At 50.1% G+C, this 25,441-nt stretch overlaps 1 protein-coding gene across 4 annotated transcripts in view; it reads right to left on the reverse strand.

Annotated features, from left to right (window-relative positions):
• ttc29 (tetratricopeptide repeat domain 29) overlaps window positions 1-25,441 on the reverse strand; it is a 666,158-nt gene that overhangs the window by 632,216 nt on the left and 8,501 nt on the right. For all 4 annotated transcript variants that reach the window (XM_038791952.1, XM_038791953.1, XM_038791951.1 and 1 more), the window contains exon 2: window positions 18,322-18,479. In XM_038791952.1, the coding sequence (XP_038647880.1) occupies window positions 18,322-18,431 (110 nt within the window). In that variant the 5' untranslated portion in view covers window positions 18,432-18,479. The remainder of the gene's footprint in view (window positions 1-18,321; window positions 18,480-25,441) is intronic.

Below are 25,441 nucleotides of genomic sequence, written 5' to 3' on the forward strand. Positions count from 1 at the left end.
AGTTGCAGGTCATATGAGCTTTGCACTTTTTACACCCAACCACCCACGCGCCCAGCCCAGATAACCAGGCTTCCCCATCCAGTATAAGGGTCCCTCGTCGCTGCTCAGGCTCTATAGCTGTTGATTGCAGCCTGAGGATGGCTGAGATACGCTGGTGACGTCGTTCCCCTCTCATCTCCCTGTGGCAGTCACCACTGTTGTACATTTATTGCATATGAAGTGTATTACGGTAAGGCCCCTGTACTACAGGTACGGGGGTAAATCCCTGCCTGCTGGCTCCACCCAGTAGGCGGAGTATAAATGTGTGGGCTCTCCGAGCTGCAGCCATTTTGGCCGCAGCTGCGGGAGGCTACACATCTCTGCGTAATAAAGCCTCGATTACACTCTCTCGTCGCGTCGTAATTGATAGTGCATCAATTTATTACACAGAGCTTTTACAGCGATGGACCTCCGCATCAAGCCTGATCGACTGCAGCTGAACCGTCCTCCCCAACCTCTGCGCTGCCTTGCTACTCAGCCTGGACTTCCGGTGCAACCTCCAGAGTCTAACCCTGAAATTTGGCAGGCCCCTACCACCCCTTACTGTCTGCGGTCTCACAATCCTTAAAGTCGACCCGCCTTCTCTGTTTGCAAACCCGTCGCCACCAGGAGCAGACAGTACAGTGCCCAGGACAGGACCTTCATCAGGTCTGAGGCCAGCAATAGCCCCTGGAGAGCCCAAGTGGCAGTTGTGAAAACTGGGGAGAAAAACAGAATGGTCGTTGACTACAGCCAGACCATCAACAGATACACGCAGCTCAACGCGTTCCCCCCTCCCATGCATATCTGATATGATCAATCAGATTGTACAGTACCGGGTCTTCTCAACAGTGGATCTGAAATCTGCCTACCACCAGCTCCCCATTCGCAATGCGGACCACCCATACACCGCGTTTGAAGTGGACGGCCGCCTTTACCACTTTCTTAGGGTGCCCTTCGGCGACACCAACGGGAGATGGACCGAATGGTTGACCGGTACGAGCAGGCCACTTTCCCGTACCTGGATAACATCACCATCACCGCCAGTCTCCTCTGCCTGGCTGGACTAATTCTATCTCTCAACAATTTCTCCTTTAACTCATCTCACTTTCTCCAAATCAAAAGCGTAGCAGTGGGTACCCGCATGGGTCCTAGCTACGCTTGCCTTTTTATGGAGTCTGTGGAACATTCCTTGTTCGAGGCTTATCCAGGCTCATTTTCCGACACATTGATGACTATTTTGGTGCTGCGTCATGCTCTCGTCCCAGACCTAGAAAAATTCATCAATTTCGCTTCCAGTTTCCAGCCCTCCATCACTTTCACCTGGTCCATCTCAGACACTTCACTTCCCTTCCTTGATCTTTCGGTCTCCATTTCCGGCAACAGACTATCCACTCATATCCACTACAAGCCCACTGACTCCCACAGATATCTAGACTACAGCTCTTTGCACCCTACACCCTGTGAGGACTCCAACCCTTTTTCTCAACTCTTTCGAAGGAGCTTTGGCGGAGAGTCGTCGGACTCGGGCGTTAGCTCTTTTCTCTCCCTGCAGATGCTGCCGGACCTGCTGAGATTTTCCAGCATTTTCTCTTTCGTTTCAGATTCCAGCATTCGCAGTAATTTGCTTTTATTCATGGATGTGAAATGGAAACTGTCCTCCGAGAAGCTGTTCACCCACTTTGACCTTGCCAAGCCATTTCTGTTAATGTGCGATACTTCCCCTTACGGGGTGGGGGTCTGTCCTCACACACTGCACGCATGATAGTTCAGAACGACTCATAGCATTTTTACCCTAAACACTCACTGGCATGTAGTGCAATTACGCGCTAATTGAGAAGGAAGGCTTGGCTGTTGTTTTTGGGATTCACAAATTCCACCAGTACGTCTACGGGCATTAATTCATTGGCTACACCGACCACAAGCCACTGCTTGGGTTGTTTAAAAAGGATCGAGTGATTCCCCTGATCACATCAGCCGGGGTCCATCAGTGTGCTTCGCTATTAGCCACGTACAAATATACCTTGGAACACAGCCCTGGCACAAGGATGCCACCTGCCGACATGCTGAGCAGCCTCACCCTCTCCATGAGGCCACCGGCAACCACATCAGCTGAAGAGGTCATCGCTGCCCTCCATTTCATGGACTCTCTGCACAACACAGTGGCTTGCATGAAGGAATGGACCTAAATGGATGCACAGTTATCCATGCCACATCATCCTATATGGAGACCAATACCGAGCTTTGCCAAATGACCTGAGGGCCCAAACAACAAAACTCCAGGAGCTCAGTGTAGAAGATGGCATCTTACTGTGGGGGATGTGGGGTTTGTTCCAGAACACAAAGTGCCCCCCCCGCTGCAAGATCTCCTCAACGGACACCCCGGGGTGTCGAAGATGAAAATGCTCGCCCACAGTTACATCTGGTGGTGGGGAATCGGTTCTGGCATAGAAGATGGTTCAGCACTGTAGTTCATGCCAAGAACATCAAAAAGCTCCACTGGCAGCGCCGATGCACCCATGGGAATGGCCAGGCAGTCCTTCATGCATATCGACTTCACCAGCCCATTTCAGAGGGCAATGTTCCTGATCATTGTGGACACCCACACCAAGTGGCTCCAAGTCTATATGGTAGCACAGTGGTGAGCACATTTGCTTCACAGCTCCAGGGTCAAAGGTTCGAATCCCGGCTTGGGTCACTGTCTTTCTCCCCGTATCTGCGTGGGTTTCCTCCGGCTGCTCCGGTTTCCTCCCACATTCCAAAGATGTGCAGGTTAGGTGGATTGGCCATTATTGGCCATAAATTGCTCTTAGGTTGGGTGGGGTTACTGGGTTACAGGGTTAGGGTGGTGGTTTGGGCTTAGGTAGGGTGCTCTTTCCATGGGTCGGTGCAGACTCGATGGGCTGAATAGCCCCCTTCTGCACTGTAAATTCTATGATTCTAAGATTCTATGATCTGCAGCCACGACCAGCAGGACCACGGCGCTAACCTTTCCAAATTCCTCCACACCGCCAAACTCCTCAACCTAACGTACAACAAGGAGACGTGCATGTTCAGCGCTAACCGGTTAGCCATCCTCGGCTATGTGGTTCAAAATGGAGGGCCCGACCCCGATCGCATGCGCCCCCTCATGGAACTCCCCCTTCCCTACTGCCCCAAGGCCCTCAAACGATGCCTGTGGTTCTTCTCGTACTATGCCCAGTGGGTCCCTAACTATGCGGACAAGGCCCGCCCACTCATTCACTCCACCGTTTTCCCACTGAGAGCCGAGGCTCACCAGGCCTTCAACCGTATCAAGGCGGACATCGCCAAAGCCGCGATGCACGCGGTCAACGAGACGCTCCCTTTCCGAGTCGAGGGCGATGCATCAGACGTCGCTCTGGCTGCCACCCTCAACCAGGCAGGCAGGCCCATGGCATTCTTTTCACGCACCCTCCATGCCTCCGAAATTCGGCACTCCTCCGTCATTAAGGAGGCCCAAGTCATTGTAGAAGCTGTGCAACATTGGAGGCATTACCTGGCCTGCAGGAGATTCACTCCTCACTGACCAATGGTCAGGTGCCTTCATGTTCAACAACACACAGCGGGGCAAGATCAAAAATGATAAGATCTTGAGGTGGAGGATCGAGCTCTGCACCTACAATTGAGAGATTTTGTATCGCCCCGGTAAGCTCAACAAGCCCCCCGATGCCCTATCCCGAGGTACATGTGCCAGCGCGCAAGTGGACCGACTCCGGACCCTGCACGACGATCTCTGTCACCCAGGGGTCACCCGTTTTTTTCACTTCATAAAGGCTCGCAATGTGCCCTACTCCATCGAGGTGGTCAGGGCTATCACCAGAGACTGCCAGGTCTGCGCTGAGTGTAAACCGCACTTCTACTGGACAGACCGAGTGCATCTGGTGAAGGCCTCCCGCCCCTTTGAATGCCTCAGCGTGGATTTGAAAGGGCCTCTCCCCTCCACCGACTGAAACACGTACTTTCTTAACATGGTCGACGAATACTCCAGATTCCTCTTCGTCGTCTGCCACCGTCTTCAAAGCCCTCAACACCACCTTCGCTCTGTTCGGTCTCCCCGCCTACGTCCACAGCGACCGGGGATCCTCATTTCAGCCTTCCCGAACAGGCGCCGGAATGTGGCGACTAGGGGCTTTTCGCAGTAACTTCATTGAAGCCTACTCGTGACAATAAGTGATTTTCATTTCATGAGTGATGAGCTGTGCCAGTACCTGCTCAGCAAGGGCATCACCTTGAGCAGGACGACCAGATACAACCCCCGGGGAAACGGGCAGGTGGAGCGGGAGAATGGGACGGTCTGGAAGGCAGTCCAGCTGGCCCTACGGTCCAGGAATCTCCCGGCCTCCCGCTGGCAAGAGGTCCTCCCCAACGCCCTTCACTCCATTTGGTCTCTCCTCAGCACTGCGACTAACGAAACCCCCCATGAACGTCTTCACCAGGAAGTCCACCTCCGGGGTTTCGCTCCCAATGTGGCTGGAAGCTCCAGGACCCGTTCTCCTCCGCAAGCATGTGCGGCTCCACAAGGGTGAACCCGTTGGTCGAGAGGGGACAGCTGCTCCATGCGAACCCTCAGTACACCTACGTGGTGTACCCTGACGGCTGCCATGACATAGTCTCCCGCAGGGACCTGGCGCCAGCTGCGTCCCCCCCCCCCTCTGCCCCGGTGCCACCATTCCTCCCCCCAGTGCACCTCACCACAGCCCCCACTCCAGGACGATCCGCCCTCCCCTTGGTCCCACCCGGGGATGAAGATGAGGTGAATGCGCTCCCGGAGTCACCGGCGATCAAACCAACGCCTGCATCACCACCGGGACAGCGGCGCTCGCAACGAAGGATCAAGGTGCCCCATCGTCTGAATTTTTTAACTTTTCCTAAAATGTTAACAGATACATGTAAATAGTCTTCCACTACCCCCGCTGGACTCTTTTTTTAATGGGGGTGAATTTGGTAGTCACCACTGTTGTGTATATATATTGCATATGAGGTGTATTATGGTAATGCTCCTGTACTACAGGTACGGGGGTAGATCCCTGCCTGCTGGCTCTGCCCAGTAGGCGGAGTATAAATATGTGGGCTCTCCGAGCTGCAGCCATTTCGGCAGCAGCTTCGGGAGGCTACACATCTGCGTAATAAAGCCTCAATTACACTCTACACTCGTCTCGACATAATTGATATTGCATCACTCCCCTTGTGTTCTTCTCCCCTCATGGATGCAAAGCATAACCTTCTGTCAAAGTCCTCCCAATGGCGGCCTGTCTAAGAATGGATCCCAGCCCCGCCTAGGAACATCATCTTCGACCCCTGGGCTGACCCAGTGACTTCCCACCCCCGTGCACTCTGTTCAAGCAACCACCCAGGATCACTATTCGTTCTCAGGACTCAAGCGCAAGCAAAGGTGCCCTGCTCTGGGGGAGGCAACACTCAAGCACTCTTCAATCCCCAGATGCTACACTCTTGCCCGCACCATATCATTCTTACCTCCATAGAGATGCCACACACTTGCCCTCTCAGACACCACATGGTTTTTCCCTGATGCCACATTCTTGCCCGTGTTATTGGCCAGAGCTTAGATACAAAGTGCATTATGAAGCTCACTTGACCTATAACTTTTATGTTGAATTTGGCTAGGATGATGTAGCCATCTAAAATGGACACCAGTATACAAAATGGAGAACTGCAAAGACTGCAGGGAAAAACGGACATGTCCAGGACAAACAGCTTGCAGAAGCTTTCAACAGTGTGACACTCGTAAAAACCGGTTTCCCCACATCTGCAGAGTCCAGGCAGCGATGTTAATGGGAAAACGATCTGCATACTAATGAGGTGATACCGGGACAGTCCCAGATACAATAGATACATTTAAGTATCAATCGATACTTTTCAATAGCTAAGCAGACAGGATGGCGCCAACGAAACCAGGACAATAAGCCCCAAGAACCGCCCCAGCCATCAAGGAACGACCCTAGGATAGGGGGGTTCGAATCACATCGATTGGGAAAGACCCAATCGATCCCCAGCAGGTGAGAGAGCCCGCCCCAAGGGGCACGGACCTCTGGGGACCTATAAAAAGAAGGTCCCGCACATGGTTCGGCCTGCTGTCTCCTGTTGCCTCCTGTCTCCGGCCTCCAACTCCAGCCTCCTGTCTTTCATCACCGGCCGTTGAGCAGCAGCCATCTATAAGTAAGTGCCAAAACAACGATCGCTACGTGACCCAGGCATTGCTTGTACTCTTGCCGACTATTAGCGAACAGAAGTTGCAGACCAGAAAGGACCAAAGGCCTTGTTCCCTGACCTTGCTTGTTCCTACTTAGATAAGTATTAGTCTTTAAGCGTGTGCATGAGTATTTATTATAATTGTTATAATAAACTCTAATTGTTTTGGACTTACCAATCGGTGTATGACTTTATTGACTTGAACTTGACCTTAGCACTTGTGACGGTGTCTCTTACGGCACCTGGCGACTCCAGAGCATAGAAATAAGAAACAGAGCCAAACGAGTGTTAAGCACACTGCCTCTATTGGAGGAGTGTTAAACACACTAACTTAGAACGACCAACTTTTAGTGGCGACTCCGCCGGGACTCGATTAGAAGTGGCACCCCTACTCCGAGAGAACCCAGAAATTTGAATTGGAAATCTAATAGGGAAAAAGGAAAAATCACAAGTGTTCAAGAAGTTCAAATCAATAACGATAATTCGGAAGTGTGTTTTGTGCATGCGTAACTAACAGGGTTGTAAGGTTAACCTGAGAGATTGTTTGTTGCGACAAACTGTCCGGAGTTTTTAAGCGGAACATAGCGAAAGCCTTACCCATCTTTTAAAACATTACCTGAATATCCCCTGTTCCAAATTAAGACAGAAGGAGGAAATGGCCATGCAGGCAATGGAATGCCTCATGAACCCGGAGCAGTTCTTGGTCGCAGCGAGCAGCAGTAGCAGAGTAGGTCAGTGTCCCGTGTGGGAGCTGGAACTCCGCAAGTATCTAAAAGGGAAAGGATGGCCCCTTTGGAATGAGTTCTGTATGAATGAGGAGACAGGCCCCGGGAGTATAGGACATACTTGGTGGGAGAACCTCTCTCAAATTCATAAGAAAATTCTTAGTAAAGCACGCAAGCCGATGGCAATCGTGTCCTGTTTGGCACAATTGCGAGGCACTGAGGAGGTCGTTCGGACGCTCCGAGCAGAGTTAGAAGAACAAAATAGAATGAGTAAAGTGGATGTCAGGGACATCGAGAAGGAAAACCTGGAACTAAGAGGGAAGCTGGTAGAGAGGTGGATGATGCCAAGAGAGCACATCAGTCGTGTCTAGCCCATCTGAGCAGTTCCCAGACCCAATATGAAAAAGCCTATCAGGATGTGCAACGTGCAGTCCTGATACGAGATGAATCAGAAAAGCAGGTAGAGGCATTGCAGAGGCAATGCTCTGACCTAAAAGCAGCTTTAAGAGCACTCCATGCTGCCACCACTGAGCAAAGACAGAGCACAGTAGATCATGCAAAATGTAGGAAGCAGATTGCGGAGCTGCAATCGCTGTTTTCAGTGCAGAATGGGTTCCAAAACACCTTTGGAACACAGTTAGATGAGGAGAATGCCACAGATTGGCAGGAATTAAGCGAGACAGCGCAGTGCTATGTTCAGGGACCTGCAGGGTCTGTCCTGGGACATCAACTTTTTACAATTTATATTAATGACTTAGAAGACGGGAGCGAAGGCGATGACGGATACTTCGGAAAGTATATTGTGGAAAGGACATAAGCAGGTTGTAGATGGACATGGAAGGCTGCATGAATGGGAAAAAAATCTGGCAGATGGAGTATAAATGCGGGAAAATGTAAATTTGTTCATGTTGGCAGGGAGAATACAAATAGCAGAGTATTACTTAAATGGAGAACGACCTTAGGATTCCAAGCTGCAGAGATGTAGGTGTTCCACTGCGTAATCACAAAAGGTTTGTATGCAGGTACAGTAAGTAATTAAGAAGGCTAATAGAATGCTAACCTTTATTTCAAGAGGAATTGAACATAGTAGAAAGGATATTACGTTTCAATTATACCGGGCATTGTTGAGACTACAAATTGAATATTGTGTGCAGTTTTTGGTCTCCTTATTTACGGAAAGATAAGCGTAGCACGCATTTCAGAGGAGGTTTACTAGGTAGTTACCGAGAATGAGTAGGTTACCTTGTGAGAAAGGTTGAATAGGCTGGGCTTGTTTCCACTGGAGTGTAGAAGTGTTAGGGGGTGACTTGTTTGAAATATATAAGATCATGAACAGTCTCGACAAGGTGGATGTGGAAAGAATGTTTCTTCTTGTGGAATAGTCCAGAAATAAGGGGCTCTGTTTTAAAATTAGGGGCAATCCTTTTAGGATAGAGATGAGGTAACTGTTGTGCAACTTTGGAACTCTGCCTCAGAAGGCAGTCATTGAATATTTTTAAGACAGAGATACTGGATTCCTTTGCTCAACAAGAACCTAAGATTATCGGGGATAGATTATTTTAAAAATTATTTACGACTTCCGGTGGCGGCGATGACGTAGGAAGCCACACATTTGGGAGCTCCCGTTTTAAACGGACTTTTCGGCTCTTTTTAGAGCCCAAAACGGAAATTTTCCGACGTCTCCCGGTGGGAGAAGGTGTGCTGATCGACTTTCCCCGCAGTCCATGACTCGAACACGGAGTGGAAAGGGGGAAAAAAACGGCAGCCGCTCCCCAGAAAAAATGGGGGAAGGAATCCAAGATGGTGGCCGGCGGAGCTCCAGAGGAGTGGAAGTAGTGGGCCCTGGAGCAACAAGCTGCTCTCCTGCGCTGTTTTGCAGACTTCAAGGCTGAGGTACTGAGCTCTCTGCAGGAAACGAACAGAAGGCTCTCAGAGATTCAGACGACCCAGGGTGCTGCCATCAAGGAGTTGCAGACGCAGGCCACTGAACGAGAGGAGGAGGCCGGGATCCTCGTGAGTAAGGTGGAGGGATACGAGGCACTCCACAAGAAGTGGCAGGAACGCTTCAAGGAACTTGATCACCGCATGAGGCGGAAAAATCTGCGGATCTTGGGCCTTGCGGAGGGGCTGGAGGGGTCGGATCTGACAACCTACGTGGCTACGATGCTGAACTCGCTAGTGGGGGCCGGGTCTTTCCATCTGCCCTTGGAGCTGGAGGGAGCACACAGAGTACTGGCCAGGAGGCCTAAGGAGAATGAACCCCCGCGTGCGGTGCTGGTGAGGTTCCATCGGTTCAGTGATCGGGAGTGTGTGCTGCGCTGGGCCAAGAAGCTGAAGAGCAGCGATTGGGAGAATAGGGTAGTACGGATCTACCAGGATTGGAGTGTGGAGGTGGCTAAGCGGCGATCCGGATTTAACCGGACGAAAGAGGTGCTTTACAGGAAAAAGATAAAGTTCGGAATGTTGCAGCCCGCGCGCCTGTGGGTAACTTATTCGGACCAACATTATTATTTTGATTCCCCGGAGGAGGCGTGGGCGGACGGAGAAACTGGACTTGAACTAGGGGTTGGGGGTTGCGGGGTCGGTTGTAATGCTTTATTGCTGGTTTCTGCTGTTGCTGTGTTCTCTTTTTTTTTGTACTTTTGCAATTTTGATATGGTTATTTATGGGGGTGTTGTTCTGTTATGTTTTTTTGCTGTGGGGCATTGTTTGAGTTTTGTATCTTGCAGGGAGGGTTGGGGGGGTTTGTTGTATTCTATGTCGGGTTGGGGGTATGGAGTGGGGCTGGTATTTGGGAGCTGCGTCAGAAGGGTGTGGTGGGTCAGTGCGAAAGCTTTCCTCTGGTTTCCCGTGCTGCGAGGCTGGGGGGTGGAGACGATGACGGGGGGAGGCGGGGCCTTAACTGGTTCTTCCCCACGCTGGAGCGGTGCCTGGAGGAGGGATAGATTGGGGGATGATCCCACTTTGGGAGGGGTCGGGTTATTGGCGGGAGTTTCCGGGGTCAGCAGAAGTTTGCTGACCCACGGAAGTACAATGGGGGACGGTTCGCGGCTAGGAGGGTTCCTAGCCTGGGGGGGAAGGGAGGAAAGGGGAATACCGGGCTGCTGCTGGCAGGGTCAGGAAGGAGCTGGTGGGAGCTGGGAGGACAGAGGTGAGGTGTTGTCGCTGTGGGGACTGGGTCGGGCAGGGGGTGCTGGCCTGGGGCGGGCAGTCGATGGGCTATGGCTAGTTGACGGGGGAGGGGGGGGCGGGACGCCCTCTGATTCGGTTGGTCACCTGGAATGCGAGAGGATTGAATGGGCCGGTGAAGCGGTCTAGGGTACTTGCTCATCTGAAGGGGCTAAAGGCAGATGGAGCTAAAGGCAGATGTGGCAATGCTTCAGGACACCCACCTGAAGGTGGCGGACCAGGTCCGTCTGAGGAAGGGATGGGTGGGTCAGGTTTTCCACTCTGGGTTGGATGTGAAGAACCGGGGAGTGGCGATTCTGGTGGGGAAAAATGTGTTGTTTGAGGCACCGGAGGTGGTGGCGGATAAGGGGGGTAGGTATGTTATGGTTAGGGGCAGGCTACAAGGCGAGAAGGTGGTACTTGTTAGTGTGTATGCCCCAAATTGGGACGATGCGGGCTTTATGAGGCATATGTTGGGACGGGTCCCGGATCTGGAGGCGGGAGGTCTGATCATGGGGGGGACTTCAATACGGTGTTGGATCCTTCATTAGATCGGTCCAGCTCTAGGACGGGTAGGAGGCCGGCGGCGGCCAAGGTACTGAGAGGGTTTATGGACCAGATAGGTGGGGTGGATCCATGGAGGTTTGTGAGGCCGAGGGCACGCGAGTACTCTTTCTTCACCCACGTACATAGGGTCTACTCTCGGATAGACTTCTTCGTGGTGAGTAGGGGACTGATTCCGAGAGTGGAGGAGGCCGAGTATTCGGCCATTGCAATCTCCGACCACGCTCCGCATTGGATAGAGTTAGAGATGGGGGAGGTGCGGGACCTGCGCCCGTTGTGGCGGTTGGATGTGGGGTTGTTGGCGGAGGAGGAGGTGTGTAGGAGGGTCCGGGCAAGTATTGAGGGGTACCTCGAGGTGAATGATACGGGGGAGGTTCAGGTGGGGGTAGTCTGGGAAGCCCTGAAGGCAGTGATTCGTGGGGAGCTGATATCCATCCGGGCACATAGGGAGAGGAGCGAGAGGAGTGAGAGGGATAGACTAGTGGGAAAGATGCTGGAGGTAGACAGGAGGTACGCAGAGGCACCAGAGGAGGGACTGTTGGGGGAGAGGCACAGCCTGCAGGCTAAATTTGATTTGCTGACCACTAGAAAGGCAGAAGCACAGTGGAGGAAGGCACAAGGGGCAGCGTACGAACATGGTGAAAAGGCGAGTAGGATGCTGGCTCATCAGCTCCGCAAGCGGGATGCAGCTAAGGAAATTGCTGGAGTGAGAGACAAGAGTGGGAATGTAGTGCGGAAGGGGGTAGAGGTGAATGAGGTCTTCAAGGACTTTTACAGGGAACTGTACCGATCGGAGCCAACGGGGGAGAGGAGGGGAATGGAGAGGTTCCTCGACGGGCTTTCTTTCCCGAAGGTGCAGGAGGAGCAGGTGGAGGGGGTGGGTGCGCCGATTGAGCTGGAGGAGCTAGTTAAGGGGATCGGGCAGATGCAGTCAGGGAAGGCACCGGGGCCGGATGGGTTCCCGGTGAAATTTTATAAAAAGTTTGTGGACCTAGTGGGCCCCTTGCTGGTGCGGACACTTAATGAAGCATGGGAAGGGGGGACTTTGCCCCCGACGATGTCGCGGGCGCAGATCTCGTTAATTTTAAAGAGGGACAAGGACCCCAGCAGTGTGGTTCATAGAGGCCCATATCTCTCCTCAACGTAGATGCCAAGGTGCTGGCAAAAATCCTGGCCACCAGAATAGAGGACTGTGTGCCAGGGGTTGTGCACGAGGACCAGACAGGTTTTGTGAAGGGAAGGCAGCTGAACACGAATGTGCGGAGATTGTTGAATGTCATCATGATGCCGGCGATTGAGGGGGAGGCAGAGATAGTGGTGGCACTGGATTCAGAGAAGGCCTTCGATAGAGTGGAGTGGTGGTACTTATGGGAGGTGTTGGGGAGGTTTGGATTTGGTGAAGGGTTCATTAGATGGGTAAGGCTACTATATGAAGCCCCGATGGCGTGTGTGGCCACGAATAGGAGGAGGTCGGAGTACTTCCGGCTTTACTGAGGGACCAGGCAGGGTTTCCCCTTGTTGTTTGCACTGGCAATCGAGCCGCTGACGATGACGTTGAGGGATTCAGAGAGGTGGAGAGGTTTGGTGCGAGGTGGGGAGGAACATAGGGTGTCGTTGTATGCCGATGACCTGTTACTGTATGTGGCGGACCCGGTGGGAGGGATGCCGGGGGTGATGGAGCTGCTAGCTGAGTTTGGGACCTTTTCAGGTTATAAACTAAATTTAGGCAAGAGTGAGGTGTTTGTGGTGCACCCTGGAGACCAGGAGGAAGGAATTGGTAGGCTCCCGCTTAGGCGGGCAGGGGAGAGCTTCAGGTACCTGGGGGTGCAGGTGGCCAAGGACTGGGGGACTATTCACAAACATAATTTCACCAGACTTGTAGATCAGATGGAGGAGGTGTTCAAGAGGTGGGATATGCTGCCATTGTCGTTGGCGGGGAGGGTGCAGTCCGTCAAAATGACGGTGCTTCCGAGGTTCTTGTTCCTCTTTCAGTGCCTGCCCATCTTTATCCCCAGGGCCTTCTTTAGGAGAGTGACTAGCAGTATTTTGAGCTTTGTGTGGGCACATGGGACTCCGATAGTGAAGAGGTTGTTCCTGGAGCGAGGGAGGGATAGAGGCGGGCTGGCGCTGCCCAACCTTCTGGGGTACTATTGGGCAGCCAATGTGTCAATGGTGCGTAAATGGGTGATGGAAGGGGGAGGGGCGGCGTGGAAAAGAATGGAGATGGCGTCATGTAGAGGTACGAGCCTAGGTGCCATGGTAACGGCGCCGTTGCCGCTCTCCCCTAAGAGGTTTACCACGAGCCCAGTGGTGGCGGCGACCCTAAGAATCTGGGGACAGTGGAGACGGCATCGGGGGGAAACAGGGGGCTCGATGGAGGCTCCATTGGGTGGCAATCATCAGTTCATCCCAGGGAACAGGGATAGGGGATTTAGGGGGTGGCAGAGGGTGGGCATCAGTAAATTGAGGGACCTGTTTATTGGCGGGAGGTTTGCGGGCCTGGGGGAACTGGAAGATAAATTTGGGCTTCCCTAAGGGGACATGTTCAGATACTTGCAGGTAAAGGCATTTGCTAGGCGACAGGTAGAGGGATTCCCTTTGCTGCCCTCGCGGGGGACGATGGACAGAGTGCTTTCGGGGGTGTGGTCGGAGAGGGGAAGGTGTCTGACATCTATAAGGTAATGCAGGAGGTGGAGGAGTAGTCAGTGGAGGAGCTCAAGGCTAAATGGGAGGGGGAACTTGGGGAGCAGATAGAGGACGGGACTTGGGCGGATGCCTTGGAGAAAGTCAACTCTTCCTCTTCATGTGCGAGGCTTAGTCTAATCCAATTTAAGGTGCTGCACCGGGCCCACATGTCCGGGACTAGGATGAGTAGGTTCTTTGGGGGTGAGGACAGGTGCACCAGATGTTCGGGGAGTCCAGCGAACTACGCCCATATGTTCTGGGCATGCCCAGCACTGGAAGAATTCTGGAAGGGGGTGGCGGGGACGGTGTCAAGGGTGGTTGGATCCAGGGTCAAACCAGGGTGGGGACTCGTGATTTTTGGAGTTGCGGTAGAGCCGGGAGTGCAGGAGGCGAAAGAGGCCGGTGTCCTGGCCTTTGCGTCCCTAGTAGCCCGACGAAGGATCTTGCTGCAGTGGAAGGATGCGAGGCCCCCAAGTGTGGAGACCTGGATCAGTGACATGGCGGGATCTATAAAATTGGAAAGGGTCAAATTTGCCCTGAGAGGATCAATACAAGGGTTCTATAAACGATTGCAGCCTTTTCTGGACTTCCTGGCTCAAAGATAGGTATCTTGGTCAATAGCAGCAGCAACCGGGGGGAAATTCAAAATTTTTCAATAAAAATTATTTTTTAAAAAAAATTATTTACAGGATGTGGGCATTGCTGACAAGGGCGCCATTTATTCCCAACCCCTAGTTGCCCTTGAGTAGGTGGTGGTGAGATGCCATCTTGAACTGCTGCAGTCCCTGAGGTGTAGGTACAGGATTCCAGGATTGTGACCCAACATCAGTGAAGGAACTGCAACATGTTTCCAAGTCAGGATGGTGAATGATTTGGAGGGGATCCGCCAGGTGATGGTGTTCTCACGTATCTGCTGCCCTTGTCCTTCTAGAAGGTATTGGATACATAGATACATAGAAGATTGGAGCAGGAGGAGGCCTTTTGGCCCTTCGGGTCTGCTCTGCCATTCATCACAATCATGGCTGATCATCCAACTCAATAGCCTAATCCTGCTTTTTCCTCATAGCCTTTGATCCCATTGTCCCCAAGTGCTATATCCAGCCGCCTTTGAATATATTCAAAGTTTTAGCATCAGCTACTTCATGTGGTAATGAATTCCACTGGCTCACCACTCTTTGTGTGAAGAAATGTCTCCTTATCTCTGCCCAAAATGGTTCACCCTGAATCCTCAGGCTGTGAGCCCTGGTTTTGGACACACTTATCATTGGTAACATCTTCCCTGCATCTACCCTGTCTAGTCCTGTTAGAATTTTATTTGTCTCTATGAGATTCCCCATTCATTCTTCTGAACTCCAGCGAGAACAATCCCAACCTAGTCAATCTCTCCTCATATGACAGTCCCGCCATCCCTGGAATCAGTCTGGTAAACTTTCGCTGCACTCCCTCAAGAGCAAGAACATCCTTTCTCAGAGAAGGAGACCAAAACGGCACACAGTACTCCAGGTGTGGCCTGACCAAGGCACTGTACAATTGCAGCAACACATCTCTGCTTCTATACTCGAAGCCTCGTGCAATGAAGGCCAACATACCATTAGCTTTCTTTACCGCCTGCTGCACCTGCATGCTTATCTTCAGCGAATGGTGCACAAGGACACCCAGATCCCGCTGCACACTCCCCTCTCCCAATTTACAACCATTCAGGTAGTAATCTGCCTTCCTGTTTTTGCTTCCAAAATGAATAACCTCACACTTATCTAAATAGTGTTTCATCTGCCATTGGTTTGCCCACTCACTCAACCTGTCCAGAATTTTGCTGCAGGATACCTGCATCCTCGTCACAATTCATCCTCCCACCTAATTTGGTATCATCTGCAAACTTAGAGATGTTAAATTTTGTTCCCTCATCCAAATCATTTATATATATTGTGAATAGCTGGGGTCCCAGCACCGATCCCTGTGGTACCCCACTGGTCACTGCCTGCCAATTTGAAAAGGACCCATTAATCCCTACTCTTTGTTCCCTCTCTGCCAACCAGTTTTCTGTTTTGACTTTGCACAATAATACTTATGCAGGACTTTGTCAAACGCGTTCTGAAAATCCAAATATACCACATCTACTGGCTCACCCTTGTCGACTGTACTGGTTACCTCTTCAAAGTCAAATAATTCCAACAGATTTGTCAAGCATGAATTTCCCTTCATAAATCCATGCTGACTCTGACTGATCTTGCCACTGCTTTCTAAATGTTCCGCTATGAAGTCCTTGATAATGGATTCAAGCATTTTCCCCACTACCGATGTTAGGCTTACTGGTCTATACCACCCTTTCTCTCTACCACCCTTTTTGAATATCGGAGTGACACGAGCTACCCTCCAATCTGCAGGGACAGTTCCAGAGTCTATAGAATCCCAGAAGTGACCACCAATGCATCCACTATTTCCAGATGGTCCTGGGTTCGTTTCCAAAGGAACGTCGTCAAATTCTTTCAGTGCTTCTTGTAGATTGTACACTTTGCTGCTACCGATCGTTGGTGGTGGAGGGTTCGAATGTTTGTGGAAGAGGGAGCAATCAAGTGGCTGCTTTGTCCTGGATGGTGTCAAGCATCTTGTGTGTTGTTGGAGCTGCACGCATCCAGGCAAGTGGATGATGGACAGGCACTGGGGAATCATGAGGTGAGTTACGGATTCTTAGCCTTTGACCTGTTCTTCGAGCCACAGTATTTATATGGCTAGTCCAGTTGAATTTCTGGTCAACAGTAACCCACAGGATGTTGATAGAGGCTGATTCAGTGATGATAATGCCATTAAATGTCAAGGGGTGATGGTTAGATTTTCTCTTGTTGGAGATGGTCATTGCTTGGCATTTCTGTAGCATGAATGTTACTTGTCACTTTTAGCCGAAGCCCGAATATTGTCCAGGTCTTTCTGCATTTGGACATGGACTGCTTCATTATCTGAGGAGTTGCGCCTGGTGCGGAACAATGTGCAGTCATCAGCGAACATCTCCACTTCTGACCTTATGATGGAAGGAAAGTCATTAATGAAGCAACTGATGATGGTGGGACCTAGGATCCTGAAGAATTCTGCAGTAATGTCCTGGAGTTAAGATGGCTCACTTCCAACCACCACAACTATCTTCCTTTGTGCCAGGTATGACTCCAACCATTGGCTGGCTTTTCTCCATGATTCCCATTGACTCCAGTTTTGTTAGGGCTCCTTGATGCCATACTTAGTCAAATACTGCCTTGATGTCAAGGGAAGTCACTCTCAACACATCTCTAGATTTCAGCTCTTTTGTCAATGTTTGAATCAAGGCTGAGTGACCCTGGCGGAACCCAAACTGCACTGTGGGCCAGTCTGCACCACCCTTCCCCATTTACCTCCCCCCAGCCCCAGCCCCCTCGTTCCCTGCCTCCCCCCCCCCCCCCCGCCCTCCCCACCCCACCCCAAGGCATACCATGTGCTGGAGATGGATGTGAGCACGCAGTCAGCAAACGGACAGGAGTCAGACTATGGCAAACATCGAGGAGCACCAGAGTTCAGCTCACAGGGGTTATTATCACCCTCCTGCCTTGTATGTTGACGACTGACAGTGCCGACACAAGCCTATCACCCTCGAGTGTGTGGTGAATGTATTGCTGTAACAATTCACCATGTGCTTATCTGTATTACGCCGTTGCCCATGTGGGCTCCACCTATGGACTATTGTATGGTATTACCTATAATGCTAGCATGCTGGGCCCTGTGTGGGCTCCGCCCCTGACTCCACCCCTTGAGGGGAGGTATAAAGAGCAGTCGCCCTGTAGGCGGCTCCCACTAACAGACAGACCAATCGAGGCAGGCACTATTCTAGTTGATCAAAGCCACAGTTTACTTCTACTCCTGGTTTCGTGTGAATTGATGGTCGCATCAGAGTGATGCAACACAGATCCTGGAAGGGCGGAACAGGGTGAAGGGGTGGGGTTGTGAGATGGGTGGCTGGATAGTGGAACTGTCAGGGGGGGGAAACGGTAGGGGGGAGGGGGAGGAGGATCAGTTTGGGGGGCACTGGGTGGGGGGGGGGGGAGGGGACAGCAGGAGAGATTACGGATGAAGCCATTTCACGACAAAATCAGGCTCGGCGCCGGTTTGCAATTCTCCGGGCCCCGAGAATCGGCGTGATGGCGATGGGGAGCCATTCCCTGAGGCCCGCCCAGCAATCCTCCGCTCCTAAATGGCCGAGTTCCCGACGGTGTAGTTCTAACTACCTATTGCCGTTTGGGAACCTCTCGTGGCGGCTGTGGACTTCCACGGTCGCCCTGGTGGGGGCGGGGGACTTATAGGTGGCCAGGGGGGCCTACATTTTGAAGCTGCCTCCGCGGTGCAAGATCGCCATGGTGCTGGGCGGGGCCACTGGAGGCCAGCACCATGTGCATGCACGGACTTGAAACCGAAGTGTCAGTGCCCGTATCCCCAGCTAAAGCTGCGTGAATCACTCCAGGTCCTTGCTAGCCCCCTTAAAGTGAGTGAATTAGCTTATTTTTGTTTGAGGAAACTCCGGAGTGAAACGCCAGGGACATAGTCCCATTTGGGAGAATCCAGCCCTACATGTGTGCAGCTGCTTTTATCGCAATTTAACCTGTTTTCACATATATAGGGGCTAGTTTAGCTCACAAGGCTAAATCGCTGGCTTTTAAAGCAGACCAAGCAGGCCAGCAGCACGGTTCAATTCCCGCACCAGCCTCCCCGGACAGGCGCCGGAATGTGGCGACTAGGGGCTTTTCACAGTAACTTCATTGAAGTCTACTCGTGACAATAAGTGATTTTCTTTCATTTTAATTTCATTTCATATATTTCAGGGATGGATGCAGGTTTGTTTTGTACGCATTCTGACAGTATTGTAAAAGAAAATATAACATTCAACCAACATGTAATTACAACAAATACCTACCTAGATGTGGGCCTCTGAAATTGCCTACTGAGTGGTAAATCGCAATTTTGCAGTTGATCCTGCAGATTAGCTTGTGGCTTGCCTGAATATTGCTTTCCAACTGTTGACATTTTAACTTTGTGATAGGGAAGCCAGAATATTCTGCCAGTATTAAATGCCTGCAAACATAAAATATTGCACATAAATCTCAATTTGTGGAAAAGTAACCATTGTCTCTTTATCACTGTCTCAATTAAGAATGCTTTAATCCTTGGTGAAAAAACCCCTTTTGGTCCTCTAACTTCCACACATTTGCTTGTTATTGAATGATATACGGCACAGAAACAGGCCATTCGAGAACAGAATACAAGCTGTATCAAAAATATGGGGCAGAATTTCCACCTCATGGAAGATCAAGAAATGACACAAATCTCACCAGAATAGAATTGTGGTTATTGCAATCAACATGAAGCCATAGAATTGCACACAAGTGTTGAAAAATTGTATGTAGGTTAAATTTAGAAAAACTGGAACAATTAGAGGGAAATGTTGAAGGGGAGGTCAAAAATATTCAGACATTAGGAAAAACTAAAAAATAATTTCAATATTAGGGATAGCAAATAAATGCTGGCCTATCCATGAATGAATGAATTAAAAAACTTAAAAAGTTAAGAACATAAGGGGCTGGTTTGGCACAGTGGTCTAAACAGCTGGCTTGTAATGCAGAACAAGGCGAAATGCGCAGGTTCAATTCCTGTACTGGCCTCCCTGAACAGGTGCCGGAATGTGGCGACTGCACGCTTTTCACAGTAACTTCATTGAAGCCTACTTGTGACGATAAGCGATTCTTATTATTAAGAAATAGGAACACAATTTGGCTATAAGATCCATGAGCCTGCCCTGCCATTCAACAAGATCACAGCAGATCTAAATGTGGTTTTAAATCCACTTTACTGACAGCCCCTCTTACTCCCCAGCTTCCTTGATTGTGTCCTCTTTCAGCTTTGCCCATATTACATGGGGTCACCGCCTTCAAATCAACCATCATGTTTGGATTTGAGAAGATGTTTCACAGCCTTATGTCCTTCTTGCTGTAAACCCTCCCCATTTTTCTGGGATTTCAACTGGCAACCAATACATGCTAGCTTGCCTGCACCAGTGGTTCATAACCCTAGACTCCCTTGCAGATCAAAGATCTGTGACATAGCACTGAATACATTCAATGATTCAGCTTCCACTAGTTTCCAGGGAGGAGAATTCCAAAGACTAACAACTCTGAGGAAAGAAATTCCACTTCACTTCCATCTCAAATTGTAAACCATTTATTTTGAAACTATTCCCCCAAGCATAGATGAAAGTGGCTGAAGACAAATATTCTGAAAATTAGTGGACAAAGACAAAAGCTCCGAAAATGTTTTGTGAAAAGGAAACATGTAATTATCGGACTTTTTAAAAATCTGTAGAATGCAAATGCTTGTAAGCACTTCAAATAGGTGAAATTACTAGACTTCAAGTGGGTACAAACACTGTTTTTTTCCTTTGGTCCACAATGTTGATAGTAATAGAAGGTAAACAGTGGTATTTGCATCAAGTCACAAAAGTGATGTGATTGCACCAGAAAGGATGCAGAGGAGATTCACCAGGATGTTGCCTGGAGAGGCTGGATAGGCTGAGGTTGTTTTCCTTAGAGCAGAGAAGTCTGAGTGGGGACCTCATCTAGGTGTACAGAATTATGAGGAATGGAGATAGAATGAAATTTTTCCGCTCAGAGAGGAGTCAATAACCAAGGGGCATAGATTTCAGATAAAGAGCACAAGATTTAGAGGGGATTTGAAGAAACACGTTTTCACCCAGAGGGTGGAAATCACTGTCTGAAAGAGTGTAGAGGTGGGAATCCTCACAACAGTTAAAAAAAACTTAAATGAGCACTTGAAACACCATAGCATACAAGCCCCTATGGACCAAAGGCTAGTAAATGGGATTAGGATAGATAGGTGCTTGATGGTTGGCACAGAAACGATTAGTCGAATGACCTCTTTCTGTGCTGTAAAACTCTGACTCTATTTCAGCATTCAATGCAACTAGTGTATTTAATATAGGATGAAGACCATACAAACAACATAACATGGCCTTTACAGTTGATGTTCATAAGAAGCAAATCAAAGGATTAAGACAGTGCTTCACAAACTATTTTCCAATGTGAACCCATTTAAGTCACCATCACTTTCTCAAGGACAATTACATAAGTTAACAATTGCAAGCCTTGCCAATGATACCCACATCCCATTAACGAATATAGAAAAAAAACTCTTGAAAATTAATATGATGCCAGACACCAGCAAAAACACACAGCGATAAAGCCGGATAGCAACATGCAGTACATAATTAAGTTTACATATCAACATGTTCAATGTTCATTCTTTATGATACATTGTATTTTTAAATTACTTTGTAAAAATATTTTCTCTCCTCGTCTTGTTTGTGTCAAACTCTCCGTACTCCCTTGTGACAGGAGCTCAGGGAAGACCACCTCCCAAGACAGACAGACCCCTCTTCCCATTAACCCTCCCTCCACATTGCAGTCTGGCTCCCAACACCTCTGCCCCACTCAGCACTCCTCTTTCCACTCACTTAATGAACAGCCCATCTGGTGGCTCCACAGCTGTGTACCCCTACCTGCTTGCTGAAAGTTTGTCTTTACTGCTCCTCACTCTCCCCAAACCTGCACCAAATCAACAGAGTATGTCAGAGCAGAGAAGGTGGGGTGAGTGACGGGAGCTAGATCTGAACTGGCACGTGGCTGCATGATGGTTCTCGTTGGTCCTGCTCCTCACCACATTACTAGCAGAGATGTTCCAGGTCGAGACTCTCTCCTCCTAGCTTTGACCATTTTGGAGATGGTGGCTTGCAAAATCAGCTTTTGTGGTGAAATTGAGGCAAACAGCTGAACAATGTCAATTTGGGTCTGCCCCTAATGCTATGTTGAGAGACCATCTAGTGTGTGGGGTAATTATTACTGACATACAGATTTCTGAGGCAGAAATAACGATAAAGAAGGTGCTAGAAATTATCCTTGCTATGGAAAGCACAGAATAGGGCCCTATGCAGCTTCAAGGTGAGGCGGTGAGATCCAAGGTTGGACGGAAGTCAGTAGTGACAGCAGTGCCAAGGATGAGGGCACAGGGTTTGGCGAGGGGAGAAATGCAGAGCCTGAGAGAGAGCAGAGGTAGAAGAGATTCGGCCAAGAAACTAAGATTTGTGAAGAGTGCTATTGGCGGCGGGGGGGGGGGGGGGGGGGGGGGGGGGGGGGGCGGGGACCACCCTCAGGAGAAGTGTAGGTTCAAGGAAGCTGTGTGTTGTGCTGATGGCAGAAAGGCATATAAGAAGCAACTGGTACTAGCAGGGTCAAGATTCTGGCTCCAGTGCACAGCATGGAAAATAATTCTGAAGGGGGACTGAATGTATACGAGTTGAATAATATTAAGATTGGAAAAGTAGCCTTCTTCCAGACCCTTCCATCAGGCAGAAGGTACAGAAGTCTGAAAACCCGCCCATCCAGACATAGGAACAGCTTCTTCCCGCAGAGCGACAAGACTCTTCAATGACTCACCCTCGGACTGATCTGTTCCCTGTAAAAACATTATTCACGTCTCCATATGCTGCTCTTGCTCATGTATTTGCTTTGTTTGGCCCCTTGTTCCGCACTGTAAACACTCACTGTTTGTCGATGTGCCATTTGTCAATGTTCTCTGTTAATTATACTCTTTGTCTACTTTGTATGTACTATGTACGTTCCCTCGGCCACAGAAAATACTTTTCACTGTTCTTCGGTACATGTGACAATAAATCAAATCAAATCAAATATATACAGGATGGTTTTCTGGACCAATACGTTGAGGAACCAACTCGACAGCAGGCCATCCTAGACTGGCTACTGTGTAATGAGAGTGAAATCATTGGCAATCTATTTGTGCGAAACCCCTTTGGGATGAGCGACGATAACATGACAGAATTTTTCATCAAGGTGGAGAGTGAAGTAATTGATTCTGAGACGAGGGGCATAATTCTCCGATCCCCTGCAGGGTCAGGGAATCGCCCGGGGCCTTCGTAAATCCCGCCCCCCCGTGGCCGGAATTCTCCGCCACCCGGGAATCGGCAGGGGCGGGAATCACGCCCCGCCGGTCCGTGGGCCCCCCGCGGCGATTCTCCGGCCCGCAATGGGCCGAAGTCCCGCCGCTGTCAGGCCTCTCCTGCCGACGTGGTTTAAACCACCTCTGGTGCCAGCGGGAGCAGGCAGCGCAAGCGGGCCCCGGGGTCCTGGGGGGGGGGCAGGGACGATCGGACCCCGGGGGGGTGCCCTTACGGTGGCCTGGCCCGCGATCGGGGTCCACCGATCGGCAGGCGGGCCTATGCCCTGGGGGCACTCTTTTTCTTCCGCCGCCGCCATGGACTCCACCATGGCGGAGGCAGAAGAGACCCCCTCCACCGCGCATGCGCCGGTGGTGATGTAAGCGGCCGCTGACGCTCCGGCGCATGCGCGGACTCACGCCGACCGGGAAGGCCTTTCGGCCAGCCCCGACACCAGTCAGCGTGGCACCAAAGGCCGTTGGCGCCAGTCGGTGGAGTGGGAGCCACTCCGGCGCGGACCGAGCCCCTAAAGGTGCGGAGAATTCCGCACCTTTGGGGAGGCTCGACGCCGGAGTGGTTGGCGCCACTCCGCTATGCCGGGACCGTCCACCCCGCCGGGTAGGGGAGAATACCGCCCTAGGTCTTGAATCTTAATAAAAGAAATGACAATGGGGATGAGGTGCAAGTTGGCTATGATAGATTGGGAAACATTATTGAAAGGGATGACAGTGGATAGGCAATGGCAAACCTTCAAGCAGTACATTCTGAGGATACATGGTGGACCATATGGTGCTTCCAGGTAGAACAGAGACAAGGAGAAATTTCTTCACCCAGAGCGTGGTCGGCCTGTGGAATTTGTTATCACAGGAAGTAGTTGAGGCCAAACCTTTGCATGTATTCAAGAAGCAGTTAGGGCGAAAGGGTCAAAAGATGTGGGGGGAAAAAGAGGGATTAGACTATTGAGTTGGATGATCAGCATGATCATAATGAATGGCGGAGCAGTCTTGAAGGACCGAATGTCCTCCTCCTGCTCTTATTTTCTGTTTCCATGATATTCTGAATACCGGTACCAATGAACAGGAACACTTGGATAATTTAGGAGCAACATTAAAATTCCTTCAGATGCATGCTTTTCATGTCAGAAAAGACAAATGTAACTTATTTCAAACTTCAGTACAATATGTGATCTATAGGAAGGGTTTACACAAAGCACCGAAGAAGATGGAGGCTATTATGTAGGTCCCACGACTAAGAATATAACATAGTTAAGATCATTCCTAGGGTTAATGAGCTACAATGGGGAATCTGTCCATAATCTCGCAACCCTACTTAAACCGTTACAAACTTTGTTCTGTGTAAAACAGCATGGCAATGGACACCAGATTGCGAAAAAGTATATCAATCAGTTAATGAAGCACTGAAGTAGTTAGAAGTGGTGGTACATTTCAACTCAAACTTACCAATACAACTTGCCTGTGATGCCTTGCCATATGGAGTTGGAGTGGTGGTGACATACATATTTATTTCAGGGTGAGAAAGACCAATAGATTTTATGTCATTCAGCTTAACGAGTGCTGAATCAAATTATGGAAAGGAGGTTTGGTGTGTTTGGTGTGAGAACCAATACCTCTTGTATGATGGCCACCTGCAAAGGATCATGGGAATGATGGCCAACCCAGGACTCAGACAGATACACAGCCTATGTGCATCTAAAACACAGGTAACCAGACCTGACCGAAACCCCCGCTTGTTTACATTTTAATGACCCATTTTCCTAGGACAATAGAACTCCAATCAAGCAATCGGTATAGCCACAGACTGATCGGCGCCTTATAAAAGGTGCTCAGAAAGCACAACTGCCAAGGTCAATGACCACTAAGGACCTGCCCAACTACCAAGCGATCCGTCCCTTTATTGGCCGAAATTGAAGAGAGTGATCATAGCCCTGTCGAACTATTGGGTCCAAGGTTAAGGACCGCCCCAAAGAGGGCTAAATCCCAAGGGGATAAAAGAGAGCGCAGCCATGTGTTCTGTCTCTCTTGGATCCAGCCTGTGCAACCCAATTGCAGCAGAAACAGCCAGCTAAGTTCAAGACCAACGATCGCTACCTGACGGATGAGCCCAGTAGAAACAGAGCCACTTTCTTCGAACCAGCTAAGTGAAATCCAGATAAAGGCCTTTATCCATTTGAAATGAAATGAAATGAAAATCGCTTATTGTCACGAGTAGGCTTCAATGAAGTTACTGTGAAAAGCCCCTAGTCGCCACATTCCGGCGCCTGTCCGGGGAGACTGGTACGGGAATTGAACCGTGCTGCTGGCCTGCTTGGTCTGCTTTAAAAGCCAGCGATTTAGCCCAGTGATTCGCACTGTGCCAGTCGCCCTGAAGTTAAGTATAGGTTATTGTAGCCAATAGGTGTAGTTTAACTCGTAATAGATATTGTGTTTGCATTTTGAGATAAGTCTTGTGTATGTAAATATACCATCTTTTGAACTAACTAACTGGTTGTGTGGTCATTTCATCGATATAAGGGAAAGGCTTGTGGTTCATCAAGATAAATAGAGCAACACTCAATGGTAGTCACTTCACATGGTTGATGGACCACAGGCTCTTCAGCCCTATGGAAGCCCTATTCCAACCCTGGAAGGCAAATTTTATTTTCTCCAGCCTGAGAAATTCCGCCAGGTTGGACAGCCAGTCTGCAGCTTTGGATGGTGCGGCCGATCGCCAGCAGAGCAGGGTTCTCTGGCGGGCGATCAGGGGGGCAAAGGCTAGGGCATCGGCCTCCCTCCTCACAAAGTGCTCTGGCTGATCTAAAACATCAAAGACTACCACTTTTGGGCATAGCTCTACCCTCATTCTCACAACCCTGGACATCGCTTAAAAAAGGTCATCTGTACTCAACAAGTCTGGAGCAAGCCCAGAACATGTGGGAGTGGTTGGCCAGACCTCCCTGGCACCGTTCACATTTGTTCTCCACCTCCAGAAAGAAACCACTCATTTGGGTTCTGGT

Source organism: Scyliorhinus canicula, chromosome 3, assembly GCF_902713615.1.
Source record: "Scyliorhinus canicula chromosome 3, sScyCan1.1, whole genome shotgun sequence".
Lineage (NCBI taxonomy): Eukaryota > Metazoa > Chordata > Chondrichthyes > Carcharhiniformes > Scyliorhinidae > Scyliorhinus > Scyliorhinus canicula.